At 38.3% G+C, this 24366-nt stretch overlaps 1 protein-coding gene across 4 annotated transcripts; it reads left to right on the top strand.

The window, feature by feature from the left end:
- The first annotated feature begins 4632 nt into the window (after positions 1-4632).
- polr2d (RNA polymerase II subunit D) lies at positions 4633-19714 on the top strand. Of its 4 annotated transcripts, none has more exons than XM_073871728.1 (5): positions 4633-4772; positions 4843-4925; positions 7699-7879; positions 8165-8260; positions 8806-8947. In XM_073871728.1, exons 1-5 carry the CDS (start codon positions 4672-4674, stop codon positions 8930-8932), a joined length of 588 nt encoding a protein of 195 aa, XP_073727829.1. In that variant the 5' UTR covers positions 4633-4671; the 3' UTR covers positions 8933-8947. The 4 variants fall into 4 exon arrangements, with proteins under 4 accessions (XP_073727829.1, XP_073727828.1, XP_055057085.2 ...); XM_073871727.1 differs by having other exon boundaries at positions 4694-4755; XM_055201110.2 differs by lacking the exon at positions 8806-8947 and adding an exon at positions 19506-19714 and having other exon boundaries at positions 4706-4755.
- Positions 19715-24366: the final 4652 nt, after the last annotated feature.

The raw sequence follows: 24366 nt of genomic DNA, 5'->3' as shown, positions 1-24366 counted from the left end.
TTTCTGTTGTGTTTGGTTGTCATACACTACTGGTTCTTGAGTACTTTGTGAACTAACATCTGATTCTGATTTTACAGATTCTCAGGATTGTTCCTGGTCTTAAAACCATCATCATCATCAATCAGTATGGGCTCAGTACTTTTGGATATAAACTCCACTAGTCTGCATTTCTGTACCTTCTTGCTGTTAGGGTAGTAGATCATGTAAGCCGGACTATTCTTGTCATATCCAACAAAAATACCCTTCTCACATCTTGAGTCCAACTTTCCTAACTTTCTTCTGTCATGTATGTAAGCATAGCATGGTACTCCAAATTTCTGCATCCTTGAAATGTTAGGCTGTCTACCTGTCAACATAAAGTAAGCTGTCTGTTTAGTACGATTATTGAAACATCTGTTTCTCACTACAGCAGCTGTCTGGACTGCATACGTCCACAATGTTCTCGGTAACCCACTTTCTATTAACATACATCTAGCCATGTCAAATAATGTTCTCCAGTTCCGCTCAGCCGTACTGTTCTGGTGTGGAGAGTATGGCACTGAGGTCTCATGTCTAATACAATTTCTGCTTAATAATGCCTGGTACTCCTTTCCTGTAAATTCTGTACCATTGTCAGACCTTATGCTTTTGACCTGTCCATATGGAGCCATATCAGCAAGGAATTTTTCTGTAGCAGTCACTGTATCACTCTTGTTTTTCAAAAATTAAACAAACACTGCACTAGAGTAATCATCTGTGAAAGATACTTGCATACTTGTGACCGTCTCTAGATGTTGGGTCGATAGGCCCTGCTAAATCTGTATGTACCATTTCCAGGGCTGCTTTGGCTCTTGCATCTGGCCCCCTATTTCTAGTTTGTACAAACTTTCTTTGTGTGCAAATTTCACAACGTGGGATAGGTTTACCCATACCCTTAATTTGCATACCATCAACAACTTTCTCCAATTTAATTATATCCCCATGATTGCAGTGCCCTAATATTTCATGCCATGTCTGCAAATCATAACACTTCTTACAATGTTCAACACATTCATTGTTTATTGTGTGCAAATAATACAGTTTGTCGTGCACATGTATGGGGAATTTGGTACCGTCTTTATGTAGCAGAACGTTCTTCCCTTCCTTGAAGATCACCGTTGCTCCATTCGATGTGGCTGCTTTCACAGAGAAAATGTCCTGTGGATATGTTGGGATGTACAGCGCGTTTCTCAGCATCGCTTTGACGCGTCGTCCCGTGTAGTCAATCAAATATACCTCCGCGTCTCCTCTTCGCTTTGCGACCCCGTTACACCGAGTGCCGTCCGCCAATTCCACGCAGTGTGTGTTGGCCTGAAAACTGCTGTCAAACCTCTGAAACTTCTCGATTTCCGTGATGATGTGGGAAGTTGCACCTGCATCCACCATTAGGCCTTTCCTCTTGATAGTTTGTACCTGCATCTCAGCGTCGCTTGCCCGAAAAGCATACTCCTTGTCACTTGGCTCTGCGGAAACTTTTTGTGCATTGTCCCGCTGCCTTCCCCGTCTGCACGTTGCGTCGCGGTGACTATTACTTTTACACTGGCTGCACCACTGTTTACGCTGACATGTCCTTGCTTTGTGGCCTCTTGTACCACACATGTAACAAACAATGTTTGTACCAGCACCACAAACTGCTGTACCCGCAAAAGCGGTTTTTCTTCCAGGCTGCGCTCCAGCTTTCAACATTGTCCTCGGATACGGTTGTCCGCATATTTTCAATGTTCTCATAACTCCGAAGCCTTGTCTTAAATTCTGCAAAACTCAGTTTATCATCTCTCTGGGTAACATGAATGGTAAATGGCTTAAATGTCTCTGGAAGTCCTTTCAGAACCATTGCTATTAAAAGGCCATCACTCAGATTCTCACCTGCGTTCCTCAAAGTGGTGATTGCGGTCGCAGCCCTGATGACATAATCAGTAACACACTCACTGGGCGACTTTTGCAATGACGTTAGCTCTGTGTATAAGCTAATCACTCTGGGCTTTCCTTTGCCAGCATAATATTCCCGAAGAATCTTCAATGCCGCTCTTCCATCGTCTGCTGTTTCCCTCATAACCAGCGACAAACTTTTGTCATCCAGGAACTGTATCAGCTCTGCATAGGCTTCGGCGTTTTTCGCCGTATCTTCCTCGTCTTCCTCAAAAGACTCGCTTAAAATAGTCTCTTTCAGTCCTTGTAAATAAAGATGACCTAAAAACTTTGTCTCCCATAGCTCGTAGTTTTTCTCATCTCCATCAAAGACTAATCGAGACCAGCGGCTCGTCGCGGTTTCTTTTTCTCTTCGTTTCATGTTAAAAGACTCAGGTACACGCTATCCGTTGCGACTTTTACCCGGCGTCTTTAACACTTAAAATTTTCTACTTTAACTCTGCTCACTGGGCCCATAACCTGTTAACAGAGTGCGTTTTAAATAAGACAAAAAGAAGATACGTTTCACTTTATCAGCCACGCAGTCTCTCTGACTGGCGCATTTTTATTAAAACAAAAGAAACACCTGATTTCACTCAGTCATTAATTAGGTCACATGACCACTCGCAATGTGACTGGGTTGCCTGTCCCAAACAGAAAATAAACAAAAATACAAATACAAATACAAATGAGAGCATACAATTTATAGATCTCAACAACAAGAAATGTGATCGGTTACATACTCCAATGTTTTGTAACACAATATGCCAAAGAAGTATTTTTATGCAGTCGTGAATCGAGTTGATTGTGATAAAACTGAAATGCAACGAAGGCTAAACTAGTCCAGTTATGTTTATTAAAGCTTCTCACCTTGCAACAGGTTTAATAAATCAATGGAAATCTATGTATGTTGTAATCTGCTATAGTTGTCATTCATTTCATTTTAGAGTCCCGTTGATTAAAAAAACAGTCTGAAGAATCATTTAATAACAGTATAGCTGTTTTCTTAAGTTCACGGTTTCAATGATCTGTCGTTATTTTTGCTTTACTGAAGCTGCTAGTGTGTGAAACTTGTTCTTTACCTTATAAATAATACTAATAATTATAATACAAGCTTTGGTCAAGCATTTTTCACCCAGTCTTATTTGAGGCATAATGTAAATGTATAGAAAAGATGCATTGTTGTTGTACGCAGTTTTTAAATGTTACAATGTCATTGGTGTGTGTGTAACCGTCTCTGAATATCATACTAAAGTCTCTGAAAATCAGACTAGTAGTCTCAAATCTTATTGTGAGAGAAAAGGCATCACAGTTTAATTTCAAGCATTAATTTCACTATGATTTCAATCGCCGACATGACATTACTCAGTCAATATTAAAGATATCAAGTTTATATTTTCACAAAATGTTCTTTACATTATATAGGATGATTTTATGTGGAAAACAGTAAATCACAAATAAATACTTCAGCTGGGTTTTCACAGGCATGGTCACATTTATCTTTAATCTTTAAGAATGTTGCATTTTCTCTGAATATTTGATTAATGTACTGTATTTTTCAATTAAATTTACATTGCACAATAAATTATCTTAGCTTTTAGGTATCTATAAATACTGATAATTGTGGTCAAAACAATAGCAAAATAAACAGTTCTGTATTATTAAATTACAGACAAAGATTTTGCTACTGTAGGTTGGATTGTGTATGTTTGGTGCGAAATGGGTATGGTGGGGGCCTGACCCCCTATTTTTTCATAGGGCCCAAAATTGCTTGCGGCCCCCCTGAGAGGAAACTCAATAGAATGTTCCATTGCAACACCAGCGCCCAGCAGTAGCCCTACGAATCCGCCATTTTGGAATGAGAGCGACTCGGTAGTCAACTAGAAGTAATGGCAATATCAGCTACTTTGCACATTAAAAGATCAAACTCAAACTGAATATATAATCAGACCAGTGATCATTAATCCCTTTTTACAACTTATTTTCAGATATTTAAGTCTTCCACTTTTATATAGGCTAATTTTACATACCAACATACCGACATAAACTCATCCACACATAATATTTTGGCTCCATATACAAACACATATACACACATACATCTAAATTGCTCGAAATGGATTTAGTAAAAAAAAAACAGTCTGTCCAAAAGTGGCAATTATAGGATAACAGACAGAACAATGCATCATGTTCTATAAGATTATAATGTTTGTAGCGGGATCCAGGGGACTAATATGTACAAAATATATTTCATACCTAGTGGAGTTGGTAACTAATAATACTAGTAAATGTGTAAAGAAGCATAAAATAGAATTACATAATAAAGCAAGAAAAAACTACCTCAAATGTGTATCTATTTAATGATTGGATTCCACAACTTATAACAACAACAACACAACACATACATACAAGACAATACAGCATTTCGTGTAGGTGTAGCAAGTGAACAAAATTATAATTCAAGAAACTTACTATTGCGCTTCTGATTTGGCTGTGAGATTCGCTGAGAATGAATTGGCTGTGAGAATATTCATTCCAAAATGGCGGCCGCGCTACTGAAGCGCCATCTAGTAGCTGTTGCCAAAACCGAATGAGTAGTCTCGCGTAGCCAGACCTTCATTTGTGGGCGTGGCGTCTGAGGCTGAGACTACCGAATGAGAGTTTTCCCTCTTGTGCTTCTAGACCGCAGTCCCATCTCGCCGACGGTGACGTCATGTGCATACTCTCTATGAAGCCTTGCGCTCCATGCCAGCAGGTGGCGAAAATGCAGCAAACGGTTTTGGTCAACCGCTACGAACTCACAGGAGGAAGAAGAAGAAGAAGAAGAAGGTCGCGTGTTTGTTTGTGTGAGGTGCAGTTATGAGACTGAATTTGGTATAAAGTGAAGTTTTGTTTATTAAGGTATTCATATTTCAGTTTAGTTTGTGTGATGGCTTCTGGAGGAACAGCTCAGGTGGGTGATGTAGAGGAAGACGCGTCTCAACTCATGTTTCCTAAAGGTGAGAGTATTTATCACATAACTTACATTATATCTATCAGCGCTCGCGTTTTCTAAATGTGAGGATGCTATAATTACATGTAGATTATATTCGTGCTGGAGTTTGTTATTCATGTTATCTAGGAACAAGGAAGGTTATATTATCATATAAAAGTTACCTAACATCGTATTTATTGTTCATTGAGATGGCATGTGCATACAACAACAAGAGTTCAGACACTGTGGGGCTGTTTACATTTGGTATTAAGATGTGTTTTCATCGATCGGATCACAAGTGGACGAAAGAGACACATCACGTTTACACCTGGTATTTAAATCTGTCTCTTTTGTCCACTTTCGACAGCTTCGGTCCTGAATACTGTAAGGGGGTGGTCTGTTGTGAGACGGTGGGCGAGTCCCTCTGCTGTCATTCAAACGCGAGCAGGAGTAATGATGAGTTTATATGGACACAAACTAATATTATGTCGGAGTCCTCTGCTTGTTTAGCAAGTAAACATGCTGCGCAGTGTTTTTAACGTGTATATGTTAGAGCTTTCTCTGAATTTTCAGCACAATTGATGAAATAGGATCGCGCAACTTCACACGCTTTCAAAACGAAACTACGGGGATCAGACGCTTTAGTTTTATCAATGAAAGGCTAAAAATAGCACTGTTCACCGTCTGTTCACGCCAGAAGTCAAAAAAAGACGTAAAGCTTGTGTTAAATACCTCAGATTAGATAAATGGGCGGAGAGAAGGCAGTCGCGTGTGGCTGTTCGAACGCATTCAACCACATGTGCGTTCCGCAACTCCAAAGCGATCCGATCGAAAGTGGTTTCGACCACCTCTGGATGTGGTTGAAAGTGGTCGAAAGTGGACGAGCTCAAAACGTTTTGAACACCGTTTACACCTGTTATTAACGTCGTCCACTTGTGATCCAATCGATGAAAACGCATGTTAATGCCAAGTGTAAACAGCCTCACTGTGGGCTGTTTACACTTGGTATTAAAGGCGGAGTCCACGATGTTTGAAAAACGCTTTGGAAAATTAGACGGGCCGTCTACCAAAACACACTTATAGCCAATCAAATCAAATAAAATGCCGGATTGCGTATGTGTGGGGCGGGTTTATCAACAGAAGGTCCAGATTCTATTGGGGTAGGGGCGTGTTTGTTTAGGTGATTTCAAATATCAACATTGGCTTTCAAACATCATGGACTCCGCCTTTAAGATGTGTTTTCATCGATCGGATCACAAGTGGACGAGAGAGACACATGACGTTTACACCTGGTATTTAAATCCGTCTCTTTTGTCCACTTTCGACCGCTTCTGTGCTGAATACTATGAGGGGGTGGTCTGTGAGACGGTGGGCGAGTCTCTCTGCTGTCATTCAAACCCGAGCGGGAGTAATTATGAGTTTATATGGACGCAAACTAATATTATGTCGGAGTGCACTGCTTGTTTAGCAAGTAAACATGCTGCACAGTGTTTTGTACATGAGTATGTAAGAGCTTTCTTTGAATTTTCAGCGCAATTGATGAAATAGGATCGCGCAACTTTCACACGCTTTCAAAACGAAACTACGGAGATTAGCCGCTTAATTTTATCAATGAAAGGCTAAAAATAGCGCTGTTCACCGAATGTTCACGCCAGAAGTCAAAAAAGACGTAAAACTTGTGTTTAATACCTCAGATTAGATAAATGGGCGGAGAGAAGGCGGTCGTGTGTGGCTGTTCGAACGCATTCAACCACATGTGCGTTCCGCAACTCCAAAGCGATCCGATCGAAAGTGGTTTCGACCACCTCTGGATGTGGTTGAAAGTGGTCGAAAGTGGACGAGCTCAAAACGTTTTGAACACCGTTTACACCTGGCATTAACGTCGTCCACTTGTGATCCGATCGACGAAAACACATGTTAATGCCAAGTGTAAACAGCACCCAGGAAAGCATCTTACTACTAATAACACTGTGATGTGTTAAGGAACAGAAAGATGACAGTTCAGGCAAAAACTAAGCGTACACGATTTATTCGAATGAGAAATGGAGATTATGAGACCTTACAGTTCAGTGCTGAGGGGACAAGCAAGTTTGGTGGTACAAAATAAAACGTAGCGCTTTTCTAAGCGGATTTAAAAGAGTAACTATATTTTATGGCATAATGGCACTTTTGTGAGTACTTAGACTCGGCGCAGTAACACCCTCCCTCTCCCATTATGAGAGTGAGAAGGGGAGCGGACTTTGCAGGTGAGTCGAACTACTCGTCTTAAATAGGAAAAACGTTGATGTGTTTGGTCACTTCTAACTTTATCTCTAAATGGTACCATTGAATGAATGGGGCTAAGCTAAATGCTATCGAAGCGTCGCAGCGCGCTCCAGCGCTTACGTGCACGCACACAGATGACAGAGGGATGTATCAACAATTCTTAGTTAAGGTAATAACATAGTTTAATATTGAAAATTAGTACACTATTCCTTTAAGTCTTTTGCTATCATTCCATAGTAGGAAAAAAAATATTTTGGAAGTATTGTGATAAATGATGAAGAAAATATTTTGATAAATTTTGTTAAGCACACAGTTGCCATTACTCATTAAATTCCATCATATTTTTTTATTCCTACTTTGGAAAATACTGCTGTTGTATTAATACTATTGTATTAGGGAAAAAACCTGAACATTTTAAACAACACAATTTGTTATTATTTTTTATTGGAATTATTTAAGTATGTTGTCGTCATCATCACAGTAGAATTAACAGTCTGTTGTAGTTTTTAATGAAAGCTTTATCTTTATCTCAGAGTTTGAGAATGCCGAGACGTTGCTAAACTCAGAAGTTCACATGTTACTGGAGCATCGAAAGCAGCAGAATGAAAGTGCAGAGGACGAGCAGGAGCTGTCTGAGGTTTTCATGAAGACCCTGAACTATACCGCCAGATTCAGCCGCTTCAAAAACAGGGAGACCATCGCTAGTGTGCGCAGGTAAATGTCATTCTGTCTGCATGTCTCTAAGGCACTGATGCTTGGGTCATTCACCGTCAAATCAACCAAGTTTCAAAGCTGCCCCGGCTAAAATTTTAGATGGTTACAATTTTATTTTTGACAACATAATGCATGCTTTGGATCATTCAGTTTGCTGAGTAATTAATTTTTCTTAAAGGAAGCCATTGGGAATTTGAACAACAGAAATTGACCAAATTTAACAGTGTATGATATTCGTCGTTTTGTTTTTTACACATCTGACAAATATTTGCCCATGTTTTACAGCTTACTGCTGCAGAAGAAACTTCACAAGTTTGAGTTGGCAAGTTTGGCCAATCTGTGTCCAGAGGCTGCCGAGGAGGCCAAAGCCCTCATCCCTAGGTCAGTTTAAGCATCAAGCCATAAAATAATTACGGAGTCGACTATAGCTCCAAAGTTGTGGTGAAATCAACTGTTTCAGTGGCGGAGGCACAGTGTAAGGTCCGTGGAACGGGCTTTTGGCACAGTGTCGCTGGATTAAATCCACCTTTTGCTAACATCGCTCTTCTCCCTTTTTGTACGAGATTACATCAAGAAATTGTTTGAAAAGAGAAAATGATAAAGTGCCTAAGGAGTGTTTATTTAGAAGAAAAATTTATATTGGGTAGGATTAGGGTTCAGTGTAGGGACTAGGGATGGGAATCAAGTGAATCGATGCCTGCTTAACGATTCCGCTTATCGGTTCCGCTCGTTGCAAATGTGTCATGACGTCACACACGCGCTGTGTTGTTTTGGTTTAGAACGCAGCAAACATTGCATCGAGGCAGAACGATCAAAAGTTTGGTTATAATTAGTGGTGGGCAGAGTGAGGCTTTGTGAAACACTGAAACAGTTGAATCAATAACTTATATTTCACGCGAAAATACGGCAATGCGGTCGCGTTGCAGGAGGTTGCAGGACTGTCACGTGTTTGATACACTATTACACAACAACACCAGCGAGTCAAGCACCAGCGGAGTTAACGGGACGCCATCTGTTATTAATGCAGAAGGTAATGTGTTAATGTTAATGTGAGCGGCATTACATTATGTAAACTTTTACTATACAGATCTCCGTTGTCATTGTCCATCAAATTGATGACAGCCATAATCTGTCTGGCTCTCACACTGGCTCAAAGGCTGCAGAAAGTATCTCTCGTGCACCTCTAGCTACTCCGTTTACAAAGGCAGGGAGGAATAAAATGACCGAGACGAGGATAAACACATTTCACCGAGCAGTAACAGGCGGACACTTCAGTATTTCTACTTAAAAGTACATTTTCAAGTATTTGTATTTTATCAGTGTTTTTATTTTTGCAGTACGACGGATTTCCGTCATTTGCAAAATTATGAAATTAACTTTTCATAAAGACGCCGTGTATTCACCTTGTTTAGTGGAATGTGATCAAAGCCTGGAGTGGAGCGAAATCACGTTCCTCTCATCACTGTAAGCGTTCTGTAATCACTACGCACCAGATCCACTCCGGGTTTTCTGGCTGTATCTCATGTTAAGCTGAGGTAAAACTCAGTGTTGCCAAGTCCGCTTATTATAAGCGACTTTGGGCTTGCTTTTCTATTGGTAATATTGGTAGTCGCGGGTCGCGTTATTTTGGGCTTGTTTATAAAGTGTAGTTGCTTATTTGGTCTTGATCCCAGCTCCATAATAAGTTGTCAATCAGATATTTTCTATATGTTATTTAAACGTAGGAGTTTGTCTAGCCTGTTCTCTCCGTCTCTCCCCTTTCCCCATACACACAGGAGACAGCAGTGTTTTCCCACCCACACCTGTTTCTAATTGGCTTTGACCCAGATGGCACCGAGTACTAGCCAATCAGAGGCAGAGGAGGGCAATCTGTTTTTTTTTCTGGCTAGGAAAACGTAGTCAGTGAGTGATGTAAACTTTAAATTAATGCGCGCGAGTTTCGACTGATGTTGACTGACTGGACTGTAGGAGAGTTTTTTGGAGGAACAAATGCCTGGGACAAAGTGGGAAAAGACTGGGAGAAAGAGAAAGGAGTAAAATAATGGATTCAACCTGTCGTGTGGGATGACTCAAAGCACTGTGCGGACCTCGTACAACATGATAGCACATAGAAACATAAAAAATGCAGCCCCGTTCTCCTCAATGGTCTCGTACACACTGCAAACTTTCGGGAATGACAACCGCATGTAAATGGAGTGAATCCCCTAAATGTTCGTGTCATGTCTGTAAGGAACAAGACTCACTCCCGAAAATGTGACACAGGAATAACGCTAGCAACGTTCTGCCTTCTTGCGTGCGTATCACTCACAGCTTTGACCAAAATAATCTAACAGCATTGTGTTTTGTTGAGGCTTACGGATGGGGGGGGCGTAGAAAAGTTGCTTGTTTTGGGCTTGTTTTCACAGGCCTGGTTGCTTATTTGTCTCATGAGATCTGGCAACACTTTTAAAACTTTGTTTCTGCTAGCATGGACATACTTGTAATGCAGGAAGGATCCGATGTTTTGGACATCGAGAAAGGTGTATAAGACCAATGGAGATGAACTTGGCTTAGCGAAATGAGGAAGATTGGCAAGCCTTTCAGTTCGTGGGCTAAAAAAATCAGCCAGGTAATTTACGTGTCTTTGCACTGTAAGCATAGGGTCCTGTATTTTGGGGGTAACGTTAATTGATTTGTCTCGTACGTGATCGTTTTTGAATGCTACGCTGATCTAACCAGTGGCTAATACAACGAGTTTGTTAAACTCATGCAATAGCATCCAGCTGCAGCCCCGCAGACTCACCTCCGACTAGACACCAGTGGCTGGACACCAGTGGATAGACAGCTTACGTCATTTCCGTTTCGCGGCTAATTTCCGTTTTCACCGCTGGATGAACGGCAATTTTATTTCATATTTTTACCTCTGGATAGACAGCATATTTATTTTATATTTTCAGGACTTAATTGCACACGTCTTTTCCGTAATTTTACTTTAATGACTTAAAATATGTAATATAAAATCTGTGTGCAAATTGAAATATGATCTTTATCATATCTCTTTACATAAAACAATTCCCAATAATATGCTTAATACTGTAACATCAATAATTCATGCAAACTGCATTCAAAAGAACCACCTTGAAAATATATATTGTTCAGATCATTTCACTATTTTTTGTGACTTAAATTCAGCCTAGATCAATGGACTATAACGTTTTGTCATTACAACAGACTTGTACATGTTAATTGACCACAGGTTTTTTTTAAATGTAACTGTTTTTAAAATATACGTAGATTCACATGATCAGACAATTTACCAAACAATCCAGATCAAATGAACACTTCGTGTTTTTGCAATATTTATTGGAAATTACACACATCTTAGTAAAATTAGACAAATCTGACCATCAGAATGAAGATGCAACAGTCAGGCCCGTAAGGTTGTGGGGTCCGATTTCAAGAGAAAATAAAACATGAACAGTTCCAAATAAACTATATGGCACACTGTGCACACCACACCTCATTCCTGTCCCCTAAAACTGTCTAGCTAGTTTGTGCATTTGAATTCTGACATGACCGATAAATCATCGACAGTTTATTATTTTTTCTTACCGCTGACATGTGCATGGCGCTTTGAATTTGAAAAGTGAATGACGATACGGAAATGACGTCAGCTGTCCATCCACTGGTGTCCAGTCACTTGTGTCTAGCAAGAAGTGAGTCTGCGGGGCTGCAGCTGGATGCCTCTCAACTCATGGGTAAACTTCACGTGGCGCCACAAGAACCAAGAGGCAGTCAGATGACATCAAAATCCCGTGAGAGCAAACCGAGAACTCATTAGACGAGACTGCTTCCGAAATGCTCTCGCAGTACTTTGTTGTCATCCACCTGTCAGTTCTTGCAGTTGTGTGTGCACGTGGTCAGGAAATCTTGACGTTTGTACATGTATCCGCATTTAAAAACAAGTGATTTTAAATTGAAACAATAACCACAGTCTTAAATGTGCGCGCTGTTTCTGTATGAGGGAAATAAACAAGTCGCGCATTCGCTTCTCTTTGAGCTTGTGAGTATTTTTGCTGCTTTATTGGCCTTAAATACACATAAGGTTATGCGTCAAAAATCCCCTCTTTGCAAGTATCCTCAAACACGACCATTTAAGTTACCTTTTTTTGCTTATATCTGTCACTAATGTTAATCAAACAATTGATATCTCACTGCTCTTGACTAAATCAATTTATACCTTTACTAAGATATATACATTATTGTTTATTATCCTTATTTCATCACTGACTGTTTATCCTTAGTGAGCTTGAATTTTGTTCTTGTGTAATATACGCACGTTGCGCACAATGCGTTGTTTAAGTGCATAACATTGGGCCTAAAATAGCACCTCAGCTCTGCCTCTATTGTAAAATAATAATTTGTTGATAAAGGGTACAGTCATTTAATGTAACTGTCACTAGGATTACAGGCGTTCTGTGTGAATTGTACACGAGTTTTATTCGAGTTGCTCGTTCAGGGTTTATATTCATACATATACTGTATTAGAGCTGTGACTGTAAGCTGTTGTGTGAGCAGAACAGACCCTGGATTATTCGTTTATGTGTACTGAATAATATGATATAAACATTTCTGTACCACTTCACATTATTAAATGCATTATATAACATGAACAAACTATGAAAAATATAGAGTATATAAGCATTTATTAATTAATGTGTATGTCATTAAAGTACTTGATGTTAGTTCATGGTGCATTAACTAATTTTAACAGTTTCAACCTTTATTTAAAAAAATGTATAAGTAAATGCCAAAATTAATAAGATTTACAATTAATAAATAATTAAGATTCATTAAAGGTTGTGATATTCATATTTTATATGGTGAGTTATTTAGCTCTTTCACCTTAATCTGAAATGCCCTGCAAACTACATCTTACAGAATACATTTTTTTAGTTTGTCACAAGTAGATTAACATGACGGGATAACGTTTTTAACCCTTAGTGCAGGAGTCACAAGTGTTTTGTTTTAGACAGATATTAAAGGTAATGGTTCAATTAAAGGACTGTGTTGAAAGTAAAGCTGTAAATTAACAAACTATTAATAAACCTATCATATGTTGTAATTAAGTGTTAACACTGTTTATTCACAAAAAAAACATACTCGCACTGCTGCTGTATTTCATAGTGAAAGTTGGCAACCCTATAAATGCCACAGTAGACTTCAATATGGCATTAATGGCAAAAACATCTCCCCTTAGAATGCTATTGGTGTCGCCTAATTACAAGGAATATGACTTGGCCTGAAAAAAATTTCAGTCAGAATAATTTTTTTCACTTTAATCCATGATATTATCACAATTTTAACTTCACTGGATTTCATAATTTCAAGTCTTTGGTTTATTTTTAATATTTAAGTACATTCAAAATCTAGTAATGTTTTTTACTTTTACACAATTTATTTAATACACAATTACATAAAAATATTAATATGCAATATAAAAGGAATACACAGTATGATTCTATGCTTTAGAATGTAGTGAAAAATTTTTAGTCAAGTAAATAAAAAAAATTCCAAGCAAGACAAAACACTGATAAAGCACAGATGCTTGGAAAATGAAACTAAAATACCCAAGTAGTGTCCACCTCTGCCGAGTAGTGAAAAAATTTGTGGTAAAGGGATTGCATCCGTTTGTCACAGTAGATGTCTCTGCATTTCGGTAGGTTAATTTGCTGTATTTTGTCCAGCATCATGTCTTTTCAAAAGAAAATAACAAATGCATGCATGACCAAAAGTTGCATGTTTTATGTCAGTCTAGTTCTGTTTTATTAATTCCTAGTCCTATCACATATTTACTGGTTGAGAAACACTGCCCTAGGCTATAGGTCCCTGCACTTTACTTTAAGAAGTAGCTCGCCTACCTTTAAGGGAATATTCAATTTTCTTAAAAGAAAAATCCAGATAATTTACTCACCACCATGTCATCCAACATGTTGATGTCTGTCTTTGTTCAGTCGAGAAGAAATTATGTTTTTTGAGGAAAACATTGCAGGATTTTTCTCATTTTAATGGACTTTAATAGACACCAACATTTAACACTTAACTCAACACGTAACAGTTTTTTTCAACGGAGTTTCAAAGGACTATAAACAATCGCAAACGAGGCATAAGGGTCTTATCTAGCAAAACGATTGTCATTTTTGACGGGAAAAATGACAGATATACACTTTTAAAGCACAGCTTTTCGTCTAGGTCCGGTCCAGCGCGACCTAACGTAAATGCGTAGTGACGTAGGGAGGTCACGTGTTACATATATAAAACGCACATTTGCGGATCATTGTAAACAATAAACTGACACAAAGAAATTAATTAGTATCAGTTGACATACAACAACATCGGAACGGTCCTCTTTCTCAACACATGTAAACACTGGGGCGGAGTTTCGCGTTCGTCTTCGGTGACCTCTTGACGTGATGGCGTATTGCGTGGGGTCGCGCTGGCGCATCACGACCGGATCTCGACGAGAAGTTGTGCTTTAGAGGTGTATATTTGGTGTTTTTCTTGTCAAAAATGACAATCGTTTTGCTAGATAAGACCCTTATGCCTCGATTGGGATTGTTTGTGGTCCTTTGAGACTCCGTTGAAAAAAACTGTTGCGTGTTGAGTTGGGTGTTGGTTGTTGGTGTCTATTAGAGTCCATTTAAAATGAGAAAAATCCTGCAATGTTTTTCTCAAAAAACATAATTTCTTCTCGACTAAACAAAGAAAGACATCAACATTTTGGATGACATGGTGGTGAGTAGATTTTCTGGATTTTTCTTTTAAGAAAATGGAATATTCCTTTAAGTTTGTTCTGAGGTTGCTACACATAATACATAATTTGTGTATACTCTGTTCTATGTCTTCTGAACAGATATTAAAGCCAGTTAATACAAACATACAAATTTGTACTTATTCCCTCACCCAATGAGAATCGATAAGGAATCGGATCGATAAGCAACATCGATAATGGAATCGGAATCGTTAAATTCTTATCAATTCCCATCCCTAATAGGGACAGCTTTTATTCTTACAATTATCCAGAATCCATTTCAAGTGTAAATGATTATATTTATTACAATTATGTTATTATATTTCATTCTGTTAATGTACAGAAAAACTGAGGTGCAAATAGTATCGGACAATATAGATAGCATCTAATTATTATTTACACTGGATAATTTTATTAATTAAATAAAACTTATATCCTGAATTTTTTTTGCGATATGCTGTGAAAATTAGTCCCTTTCAAACATACAGTCTTTACTGGTAAATTGCAGTTAACAGGTCATGTGTGAACAGAACCTTTCTGGTAAATCAATGCTGCCAAGATTTTACCAGTAATAGATGTTGTAAGATTACCAGTAATTTACCGGTAAGTGCTATGTGTGAACGAAAAATATAGATTACCAGCATTTAGTGCAGACGAAATTATCAATGACAAAATTAGGTTTTCATAAAAATAAGTGCATTAAGCATTTATCTATCCATCCCAATGCTCTAAATTGGGATTGTCATTTTCATTAATATAAAATATTCAGATATTAGATTTTTTTATGCAAATGATGTTAATAAAAAAACATGTTTTTGAAGTTTTACATATTTTTATTTTGTCACAATTTCACAGAAGGCTTATAATTCGGAAATATCCATAACAAGCTAAGCTTATATACTGTGCGTGCGTGCGTATTTTTAAGTTGATGCGGCATTTGCTTATACTGCCCTACAAAGGCTAAGTGCAGTAACTACGCAAACACTAAAACCAAGAAAATGCCCTTAAAGTTTTTTTACACCAACCAGTCAAACACGTTACAGAAAGTCGAGAAAGAGACACAAAGGTTACGGTCTAATAGAAAGTAAAGGGCGTCAAGACCTCTAAACAGACTTCATGATCATAGCACCTGTCATGTTTATAATCTCCATATCTAGAGCTTCGTCTTTCATTTACAGATATTTATCCTGTCTGTTGGTTTGTGCATATATTTACAAATATATTCACAAATATATACACAATTATAATGTGCCCTTTAATGACACATGAGCCAGTGGACAAAATCAGAAAACCTGGCGTTAAAACTCTAAAAACTTAAATTAGTGTGCCATTTGAATTGCCAAAACAATCAGAAATAAATTCAAATTAATGTTCATGTATGTTTTACATGAAAGTCTGTAAAAGAGCATTAAATGAGCAGTAGCCTTAACCCTGCGGTGGCACATTAAAAATAAACAAACATTCAAATTGCATTTTTCAGGGTTCCCAAGTTTGTGAATCTGGGGGAAAAATTCTAGACCTTGGGAATTTTTTGAAAATATACATACAAAGTAGGGGTGGAACAATACATGTATTCGTTTTGAACCGAATCGGTACGGGGGTCACGGTTCGGTGCATGAATTTAAACGGAGAATACACGGTATGAAAATAAAAAAAACTTGCCTGCAAAATAATTAATGCAATGCGGAACTACTGTTAGATAGGCGGGTTCTTTATGGACAGCTAATCTGTTGCCCCGCTTTAGCTCTGAAGCTCTGATTGGCGCCGATGCATCCGAGCTCCGCCTGTGTATGCGCTCTATCAGAGCCCATCTACATTCTGGCACTCTGCAGTTTTTTTGTCACGTCGACGCCGGTCCATTCAGTGAATGAGCAGCCGACAGCGAGTATGGCAAGTGGTGTTTCACAAGAGTAAGACGCTCCACCAGCCTCTTTAAGATCGCAAGTTTGGCAAAACTTCAGTTTTCCAGTCAGTTACAATAGTACAGGCGAGAGAGTGGTGGAAAAGACGAGGACTGTGCGTCGGCGTTGTTCAGCAGTTGTTAGGTATGTGAGTGGAAATACATCTAATCAGGGCTCTCAAGTCTCACGCATTCACCTTGACACACACGCATTTCAGTTCAAACGCCACACTTTGTATTTCTCACGCTGAGAAGTAGGAGATAAATTGTCCTGCTATATACAACAGGCATACGCAGGGCAGTTCTGTTGAGTTCAGCTGCTTTCAGTTTTTTAAGCGTGCTAAACTTTACGCAGCGCCATCAGCGTCAGAGTACCGCGAGAAATCTTGCGGAGGAGGCTGATTTCAAATCGCTCTCGCGTTACTCTGACGTCATCCACTTGTCGTTTCTTGCAGCGCCTCGTGAAGTCGTACACACCTATTAATTCATCCTACAAGCCTATGTTTTTGTTCTTTAGTACATTGATATGAAATAAAAATGTAATTTTAAAATGTATTTAGGTAACACTTGTAATACATTTGAACCCATATTTGTATGAAAGATAAGTACAAGATTACTTAAAGTGGTGTACATTTTTGAAATACGAGATAGTATGTTAAATGCATTTCAGTTCATATTCATGACATCTGAAAATAACACTGATAAGGACACCTATGTTTTTAAGATTAGCTTAAGTACTAAAAAAAATGCCGCCTTCATTTTTGGTTTTGCTTTTCCCTCTATTGTACCGAAAATGAATCGAACCGTGGCGCCTGAACCGAGGTACGAACCGAACCGGGACTTCTGTGTACCGTTCCACCCCTAATACATAGATACAGGTCATTAAAAGTGCTTAAATCTGTTTTATGCAAGAAGTTTTCTGGGAAAAAAATCCATATTATTCCCTGTGTAGTGTAGGATAATATCATAATAATTCTAGACTTTTTACGCACACGTGCAAAACTTCTGCTTTAAATGCTTATATCTTCTATATGTGAATGTTGATTCATACCAAAATGCTTTTTTGCATAGTTGTGTTTGACACATGAAAACGTCTCGGGTTACGTATGTAACTGTTGTTCCCTGAGAATAGCGATATTCTTTCTGGCTCCCGCGTCACCCTGTCTTTGTCGTTAAGCCTCACCATTGGTTGAATTTGACACATTCAGACGCACTTACCCCTGGAGGCGTCCCCAAAGTGTCACCGCAGTGACGCAGCGCGAGTTCCCTCAAAAGGGAACTGTAACAATGTATCTTAAAAGGTAACACGGTGTAACCTTGCTCTCACTTGAAATGTGTCCCCACATTTAGTCCTTGAATTTGAGGGTATTGGACCTGGAAAGTCCTTGAAAGGTCCTTGAATTTGAAGTTAAAGCAATAGTCTACTCATTTTCAATATTAAAATATGTTATTACCTTAACTAAGAACTGTTGATACATCCCTCTATCATCTGTGTGCGTGCACGTAAGCGCTGGAGCGCGCTGCGACGCTTCGATAGCATTTAGCTTAGCCCCATTCTTTCAATTGTACCATTTAGAGATAAAGTTAGAAGTGACCAAACACATCAACGTTTTTCCTATTTAAGACGAGTAGTTATACGAGAAAGTTTGATGGTACAAAATAAAACGTAGCGCTTTTCTAAGCGGATTTAAAAGAGGAACTATATTTTATGGCGTAATAGCACTTTTGGGAGTACTTGGACTCGGCGCAGTAACACCCTCCCTCTCCCATTATGAGAGTGAGAAGGGGAGCGGACTTTTCAGGCGAGTCAAAGTACTCAAAAAAGTGCTATTACGCCATACAATATAGTTTCTCTTTTAAATCCGCTTAGAAAAGCGCTACGTTTTATTTTGTACCACCAAACTTGCTCGTATAACTACTCGTCTTAAATAGGAAAAATGTTGATGTGTTTGGTCACTTCTAACTTTATCTCTAAATGGCAGCATTGAATGAATGGGGCTAAGCTAAATGCTATCGTAGCGTCGCAGCGCGCTCACGTGCACGCACACAGATGATAGAGGGATGTATCAACAATTCTTAGTTAAGGTAATAACATATTTTAATATTGAAAATGAGTAGACTATTCCTTTAACTAAGGTGTGGGAACCCTGATTTTTTTCTATTGGAATTATTATTGCAGATTGAATATTTGACAATTCGTGCACATCCCTAGTTGAAAATGGCAAAGGCACTAATACAGATCCTTGTGCTAATCCCTATATTACTTGCATGATTTCCCATTCATAAGAACAAAATGATAACGATTAGATGGATATGATCTGAATCTTTCCAATGCGTTTCCCTGAATACCAATGTAATTCTGCAGTTGGTCTAAAGGTATGGGATGGTCTATAGCAGTGGTCGCCAACCCTGTTCCTGGAGATCTACCCGCTCCTGCCTACTTTAAATCCAACCCTGCTTCAGCACACATGCCTCAAATTTTTGGGTAGCCGTAAAAAGCATGATTGGCAGGTTCAGGTGTGGAGGAAAAGTAGATCTTCAGGAACAGGGTTGTCAGATGCAGCACTAACATCTAGTAGCTCCGATGCTAGAAGTCATTTGTGATTTTAATTAGCACAGGCCAATAACCAGACTGAAATTTTTCATGCACGTCAATTGTGCTCTTTTTTTGTATGAGTATGAGCACTAATGCATGGACACTACGTTTTCCTTGTATTTTAGACAGATAGGGTAGATTTAAATTCTGTCTATTATTCCCTAATTCACTAGGGTCTAAATGTATATTTTTTAAAAGTGTCTCCTCATAGTTGACTTGCATGTCAAACTAGAATAAACTGAAGTATATTTACATAATTACATCACTTTAAGTTTAAGATCAGCAGTGTAACCAGTCTGTCTGATTGGTTATTTAATGTATTTTGTTTCTTTTTTTCTAGTGTGGAAGGTCGGTTTGAGGATGAGGAGTTGCAACAAATCCTGGATGACATTCAGACCAAACGCAGCTTTCAGTACTAAGACACCATCACATGTCTTTAAATGCTTTTCATAGCCTCCAGTTCTCTGTCTTGTATATGCCATAATGGCAGTATTGTTCAGCTCTTCTGTAATTGTGTGTTTTGTTTATAAAGCTTGTTTTTATGATAAACTTTGTGGTGTTTTTTATACATTATATGGAGCTGCATGAAAGTTGGAAACATTTCCGCAATAAAAAGTAGAAAAAGTGTAATCCTGCTGGCATTCTGTCAGTAAAACAGCAGAGAGTTGGTTATTTGATGTTTTTCCCCTTCAAAAATTTGTTTTGTAGTTGTACTGGAATAACTTTCTTCTTTCATCATTGATTATTGAAATTGAGGTGTCAGTTTCTTGCAGAGATGATGGTTTACTCCTGTTTTATGCATTCTGTAATTGAGACCATCATATTAATTGAAACTACATTGAAGATCTTGCACCACATCTATTTTTATGTGCTTCTCATCTTAGTCATTGTTTATTGTTAAAAGGATCCCTATTAGCTATCACCAAAGTGAAAAGCTAGTCTTCCTGGGGTCCACAAAATAAATAAATCACATACAATAATAATCTAACAACAGTAAAACATTGTAAACATCATAACCATCATCAGAAATTATTCAGAATAAATTATTACAATAATACATTGCCTACTCACAATTTTAAATAGTGCATTCTCAGATGATACCTGAAAGAGACATTGCCATTCATTTTACGTATATTCAATGGGCAATTGTTCCAAAGATTGATGGCACGATAAATAACTTCTCTTTAAAGCATTTGAATTTGGATGTGGTAATATTAGCTGGCCATCATCAGCTGACCTAGTCAAGTAAGAATGAACCTCACAAAATCTCAAAGTATTTTAGGAAGCAAACCAAATGCATACTAAGAGTATTTTAATGTGTCAAAAGTGAGCTCTGGATTAGAATGGGATGTTTATTTCTTCAGTTTTTATATTTTCTTGATATAACTGACAAAACATGTTTTTACTTAATAGACGTTCATATTTAATACTACATTTATTTCCAAGCAAATACTTTTGTAATCAAAGGTCTCACCTAAGTCACCTTTTTAGAGTATGTATTTTTCTTAATATTAACATATTTCATTTATTTATTTTTCTTTTCATGGTAATGCAACACGAAATGCCACAACAACAATCCAACAAACACAACAAAAATACATTCCATGACAAGAAGAACAGGAGTAGGATGAAAAAAAAAACCTTATAAACTCCTACCCCATTTTTATATTAAGAAAATAGATTGCATCACCGACATGACATAAAAAATAAAAACACCAAAAATTTTTACAAAATAACCGTGACCAGATTTAATCTGCTTTCAATTTTAACAATTTTCATTTATTTTTATTTTGTTTTTATTATAAATTCTGCATACACAGCACTAAATAAAAAACAACAATTCTGGCAATGAAAATGACTTGGAGACATCATTATTATAATTTTAACAATTTTCACATTCATTTTTATACAAATTAAGTATCTTCTGTTTATACTAGAGCTGGACATAGATTAATCTAGATTTTTATACAAAATAAAAGTTTTTTTGCATAATATATGAGTTTGTGCTGTGTGTAATTATTATGTACAGTTGTGTTCAAAATTATTCAACCCCAACTGAAATTGATTGTTTTGGCCGGTTTGACATTGATTTTGATCATTCAGTCATCCTGCTTACAATTACATCAAAGAGGCATGTGTAGGTCAGACAAATATAACATAACATTTATAATGAAATAACCACAAATGTCTTTTCTGTGCTCTCATCATTATCAGTTTTATTCAACCCCCAAGTGACATTCAATCTTAGTACTTAGTACAACATCCTTGTACAGTTAAAACAGCTTTTAAACGTGAAGCATAGCTTGACACAAGTGTCTTGCAGCGATCTACGGGTATCTTCGCCCATTCATCATGGGCAAAAGCCTCCAGTTCAGTCACATTCTTAGGCTTGCGCACTGCAACTGCTTTCTTTAAGTCCCACCAGAGGTTCTCAACCGGATTTAAGTCTGGTGACTGCGATGGCCACTTCAAAATGTTCCAGCCTTTTTTCTGCAGCCATGCTCTAGTGGATTTGGAGGTATGCTTGGGATCCTTGTCCTGTTGAAAGGTCCAACGTCTCCCAAGCCTCAGGTTTGTGACGGACTGCAACACATTGTCATCCAATATCTCCTGGTACTGAAGAGAATTCATGGTACCTTGCACACGCTGAAGTTTCCCTGTACCTGCAGAAGCAAAACAGCCCCAAAGCATGATTGACCCCCCACCATGCTTCACAGTAGGCAAGGTGTTCTTTTCTTCATAGGCCTTGTTTTTCCTCCTCTAAACATAGCGTTGATCCATGGGCCCAAACAGTTCTAATTTTCCACAGAACACTATCCCAAAACTTCTGTGGTTTGTCCACATGACTTTTGGCATACTGCAGTCGACTCTTCTTATTCTTTGGAGACAGCAAGGGGGTGCGCCTGGGAGTTCTGGCATGGAGGCCTTCAGTACGCAGGGTGCGCCGTATTGTCTAAGCAGAAACTTCAGTACCCACATCTGACAAATCTTTTCTCAGTTCCTCAGCAGTCACACGGGGACTTTTTTCCACTCTACGCTTCAGATAGCGCACAGCAGTCGCAGTTAGCATCTTTTTTCTGCCACGACCAGGAAGCGTTTCAACAGTGCCCTTTGCCTTGAATTTGCGAATGATGCTTCCTATGGTGTCTCTTGGTATGTTTAACATCTTTGCAATCTTCTTATAGCCATTGCCCTTCCTGTGAAGATTAATCACCTCTTCTCTTGTCTTCCTGGACTATTCTTTTGACTCCACCATGTTTGTAACCACACCAGTAAATGTTTAGAAGAAGTTGAGTATCACAGTCATTTTAAAGCTGCCTAATTGGTGCTTATTACCCAGCTAGCAAAAAGTTGTCTATTGGACGTTGAGTAGACGTAAAGCTTCAACGTCTAATTTTGGTCCACTGAAGGTTGAAAATGAAAATTGAAAAGACGTCAAATTTGTCCAACTTTTCAATGTTGAAAACAGGTCGATCTTCAACGTCTATATACGGTCCAGTGAAGGTTGAAAATGAAAATTGAAAAGACGTCAAATTTGTTCTTCTTTTCAACGTTGAAAACAGGTCGATCTTCAACGTGTAATTTTGGTCCATTGAAGGTTGAAAATGAAAATTGAAAAGACGTCATATTCGTCCATCTTTTCAATGTTCAAATCAGGTCGATCTTCAACATCTAATTTTGGTCCATTGAAGGTTGAAAATGAAAATTGAAAAGACGTCATATTCGTCCATCTTTTCAACGTTCAAATCAGGTCGACCTTCAACGTCTAATTTTGGTCCATATTCGTCCATCTTTTCAATGTTGAAAACAGGACCACATTAACATACCAAATAACATTTTATAAAATGAAACAAAGCTTTAAAGGGTTATAATAACTTTAATAAAACAGCACATTTTAAATAGTGCAAACAGTCAAGTAACCAACAGATTTCAAAGTCTGCAATAAACAGGTCGGTCCAGTAACCAACACAGAGTGCAATAAACATATACCAACACAGATTTCAGAGCGCAGTAAACATAGGTCAGTCCAATGCAATGAGCCAGAGGTTTTCAAAGCTGTCCTGGAGGACCACCAGTACAGCACAACCAGCATGTCCCCCTCAATAGACACACCAGGTTTAAAATTTCATCTAATTAGTAGAGACTGCAGGACTTGAACTGGGTGTGTAAGGTAACTGAATGAGGTGTGTCACAAAAGGGAGGCATGCAAAGTGTGCAGTGCTACTGGTCCTCCAGGACAGCTTTGAAAATCCCTGCTATGAGCAGTCCAGAGCTTTCTGTAATCTGGCGGTTGGTTGGGCTTCTCTCTGTGATGATGGGTGGAAGATTCGCGTCACATTCACACGCCTCTTCGCTTCTTCTTCTTTAAGTTTTATGGCGGTTGGCAACTACCTTTAATGGTGCATTACCGCCACCTGGTGGGGTGGGGTAATTTTATCATGAATCCTCATTGCACCTCAATCGCAGTTTCATATTTTTTATAACTTTGACGTAATATGTAAAACTCTTTACATTTACTTAAGATAATTGTAGAAATGAGTGAAGAGTCCATGATAAATCCAAACCAGCCGTATTTATTACATAAACATCTGTAGTGTATATTCAATTTTCAGCTTACACAGCCACAGGCAACAAACCGAAACTAAACATTTCAACCCGGCAGGGGAATATAAAACAGCGCCAACAGGACTCATGCGCACTTCCAGTAGTACGGTGTCTCTCAGTGTCCATAGAGTACGCAAGCGCAATCATTAACAAGAATGATCTACTATAATAATAAACATGGTTTGGTAATTTGTTTTCTCCGTTGTTTTAGCATGTATAACAGATTATCTAGCTGTCTTAGATTATGAGTTGAAAACGTGGTCAGTTGAAAACACGTAGTCAAACAGTCCAGCCAAAACTACTTAGTTGAAATCACGTCTTAACCAGTCCAAGGCGGACCGACTTATTTTCAACCATATTTCAACGTTGAAAGACCGTAATTGTTTACTGGTAGATTATGAGTTGAAAACATGGTCAGTTGAAAACACGTAGTCAAACAGTCCAGCCAAAACTACTTAGTTGAAATCACGTCGTAAACCAGTCCAAGGCGGACCGACTTATTTTCAACCATATTTCAACGTTGAAAGACCGTAATTGTTTACTGGGTAGGCTTTATTGCTGTTCCCTGACATCCACAGGTGTTTTCAATACCTGAT

The sequence above is a fragment of the Misgurnus anguillicaudatus genome, chromosome 2, assembly GCF_027580225.2.
Source record: "Misgurnus anguillicaudatus chromosome 2, ASM2758022v2, whole genome shotgun sequence".
NCBI classification, from domain to species: Eukaryota; Metazoa; Chordata; class Actinopteri; order Cypriniformes; family Cobitidae; genus Misgurnus; species Misgurnus anguillicaudatus.
The sequence above is the reverse complement of the archived record's forward strand: the minus strand, read 5'-3'. Positions and strand labels throughout refer to the sequence as shown.

Bases quoted from the DNA above. Each gene is read 5' to 3' on its own strand.
- polr2d (XM_073871728.1), top strand. From the start codon at position 4,672: ATGCCAGCAGGTGGCGAAAATGCAGCAAACGGTTTTGGTCAACCGCTA. The intron at 4,773-4,842 runs GTGAGGTGCAGT...TTCATATTTCAG, and splicing joins AAGGTCGCGTGTTTGTTTGT to TTTAGTTTGTGTGATGGCTT. The intron at 7,880-8,164 runs GTAAATGTCATT...CATGTTTTACAG, and splicing joins ACCATCGCTAGTGTGCGCAG to CTTACTGCTGCAGAAGAAAC.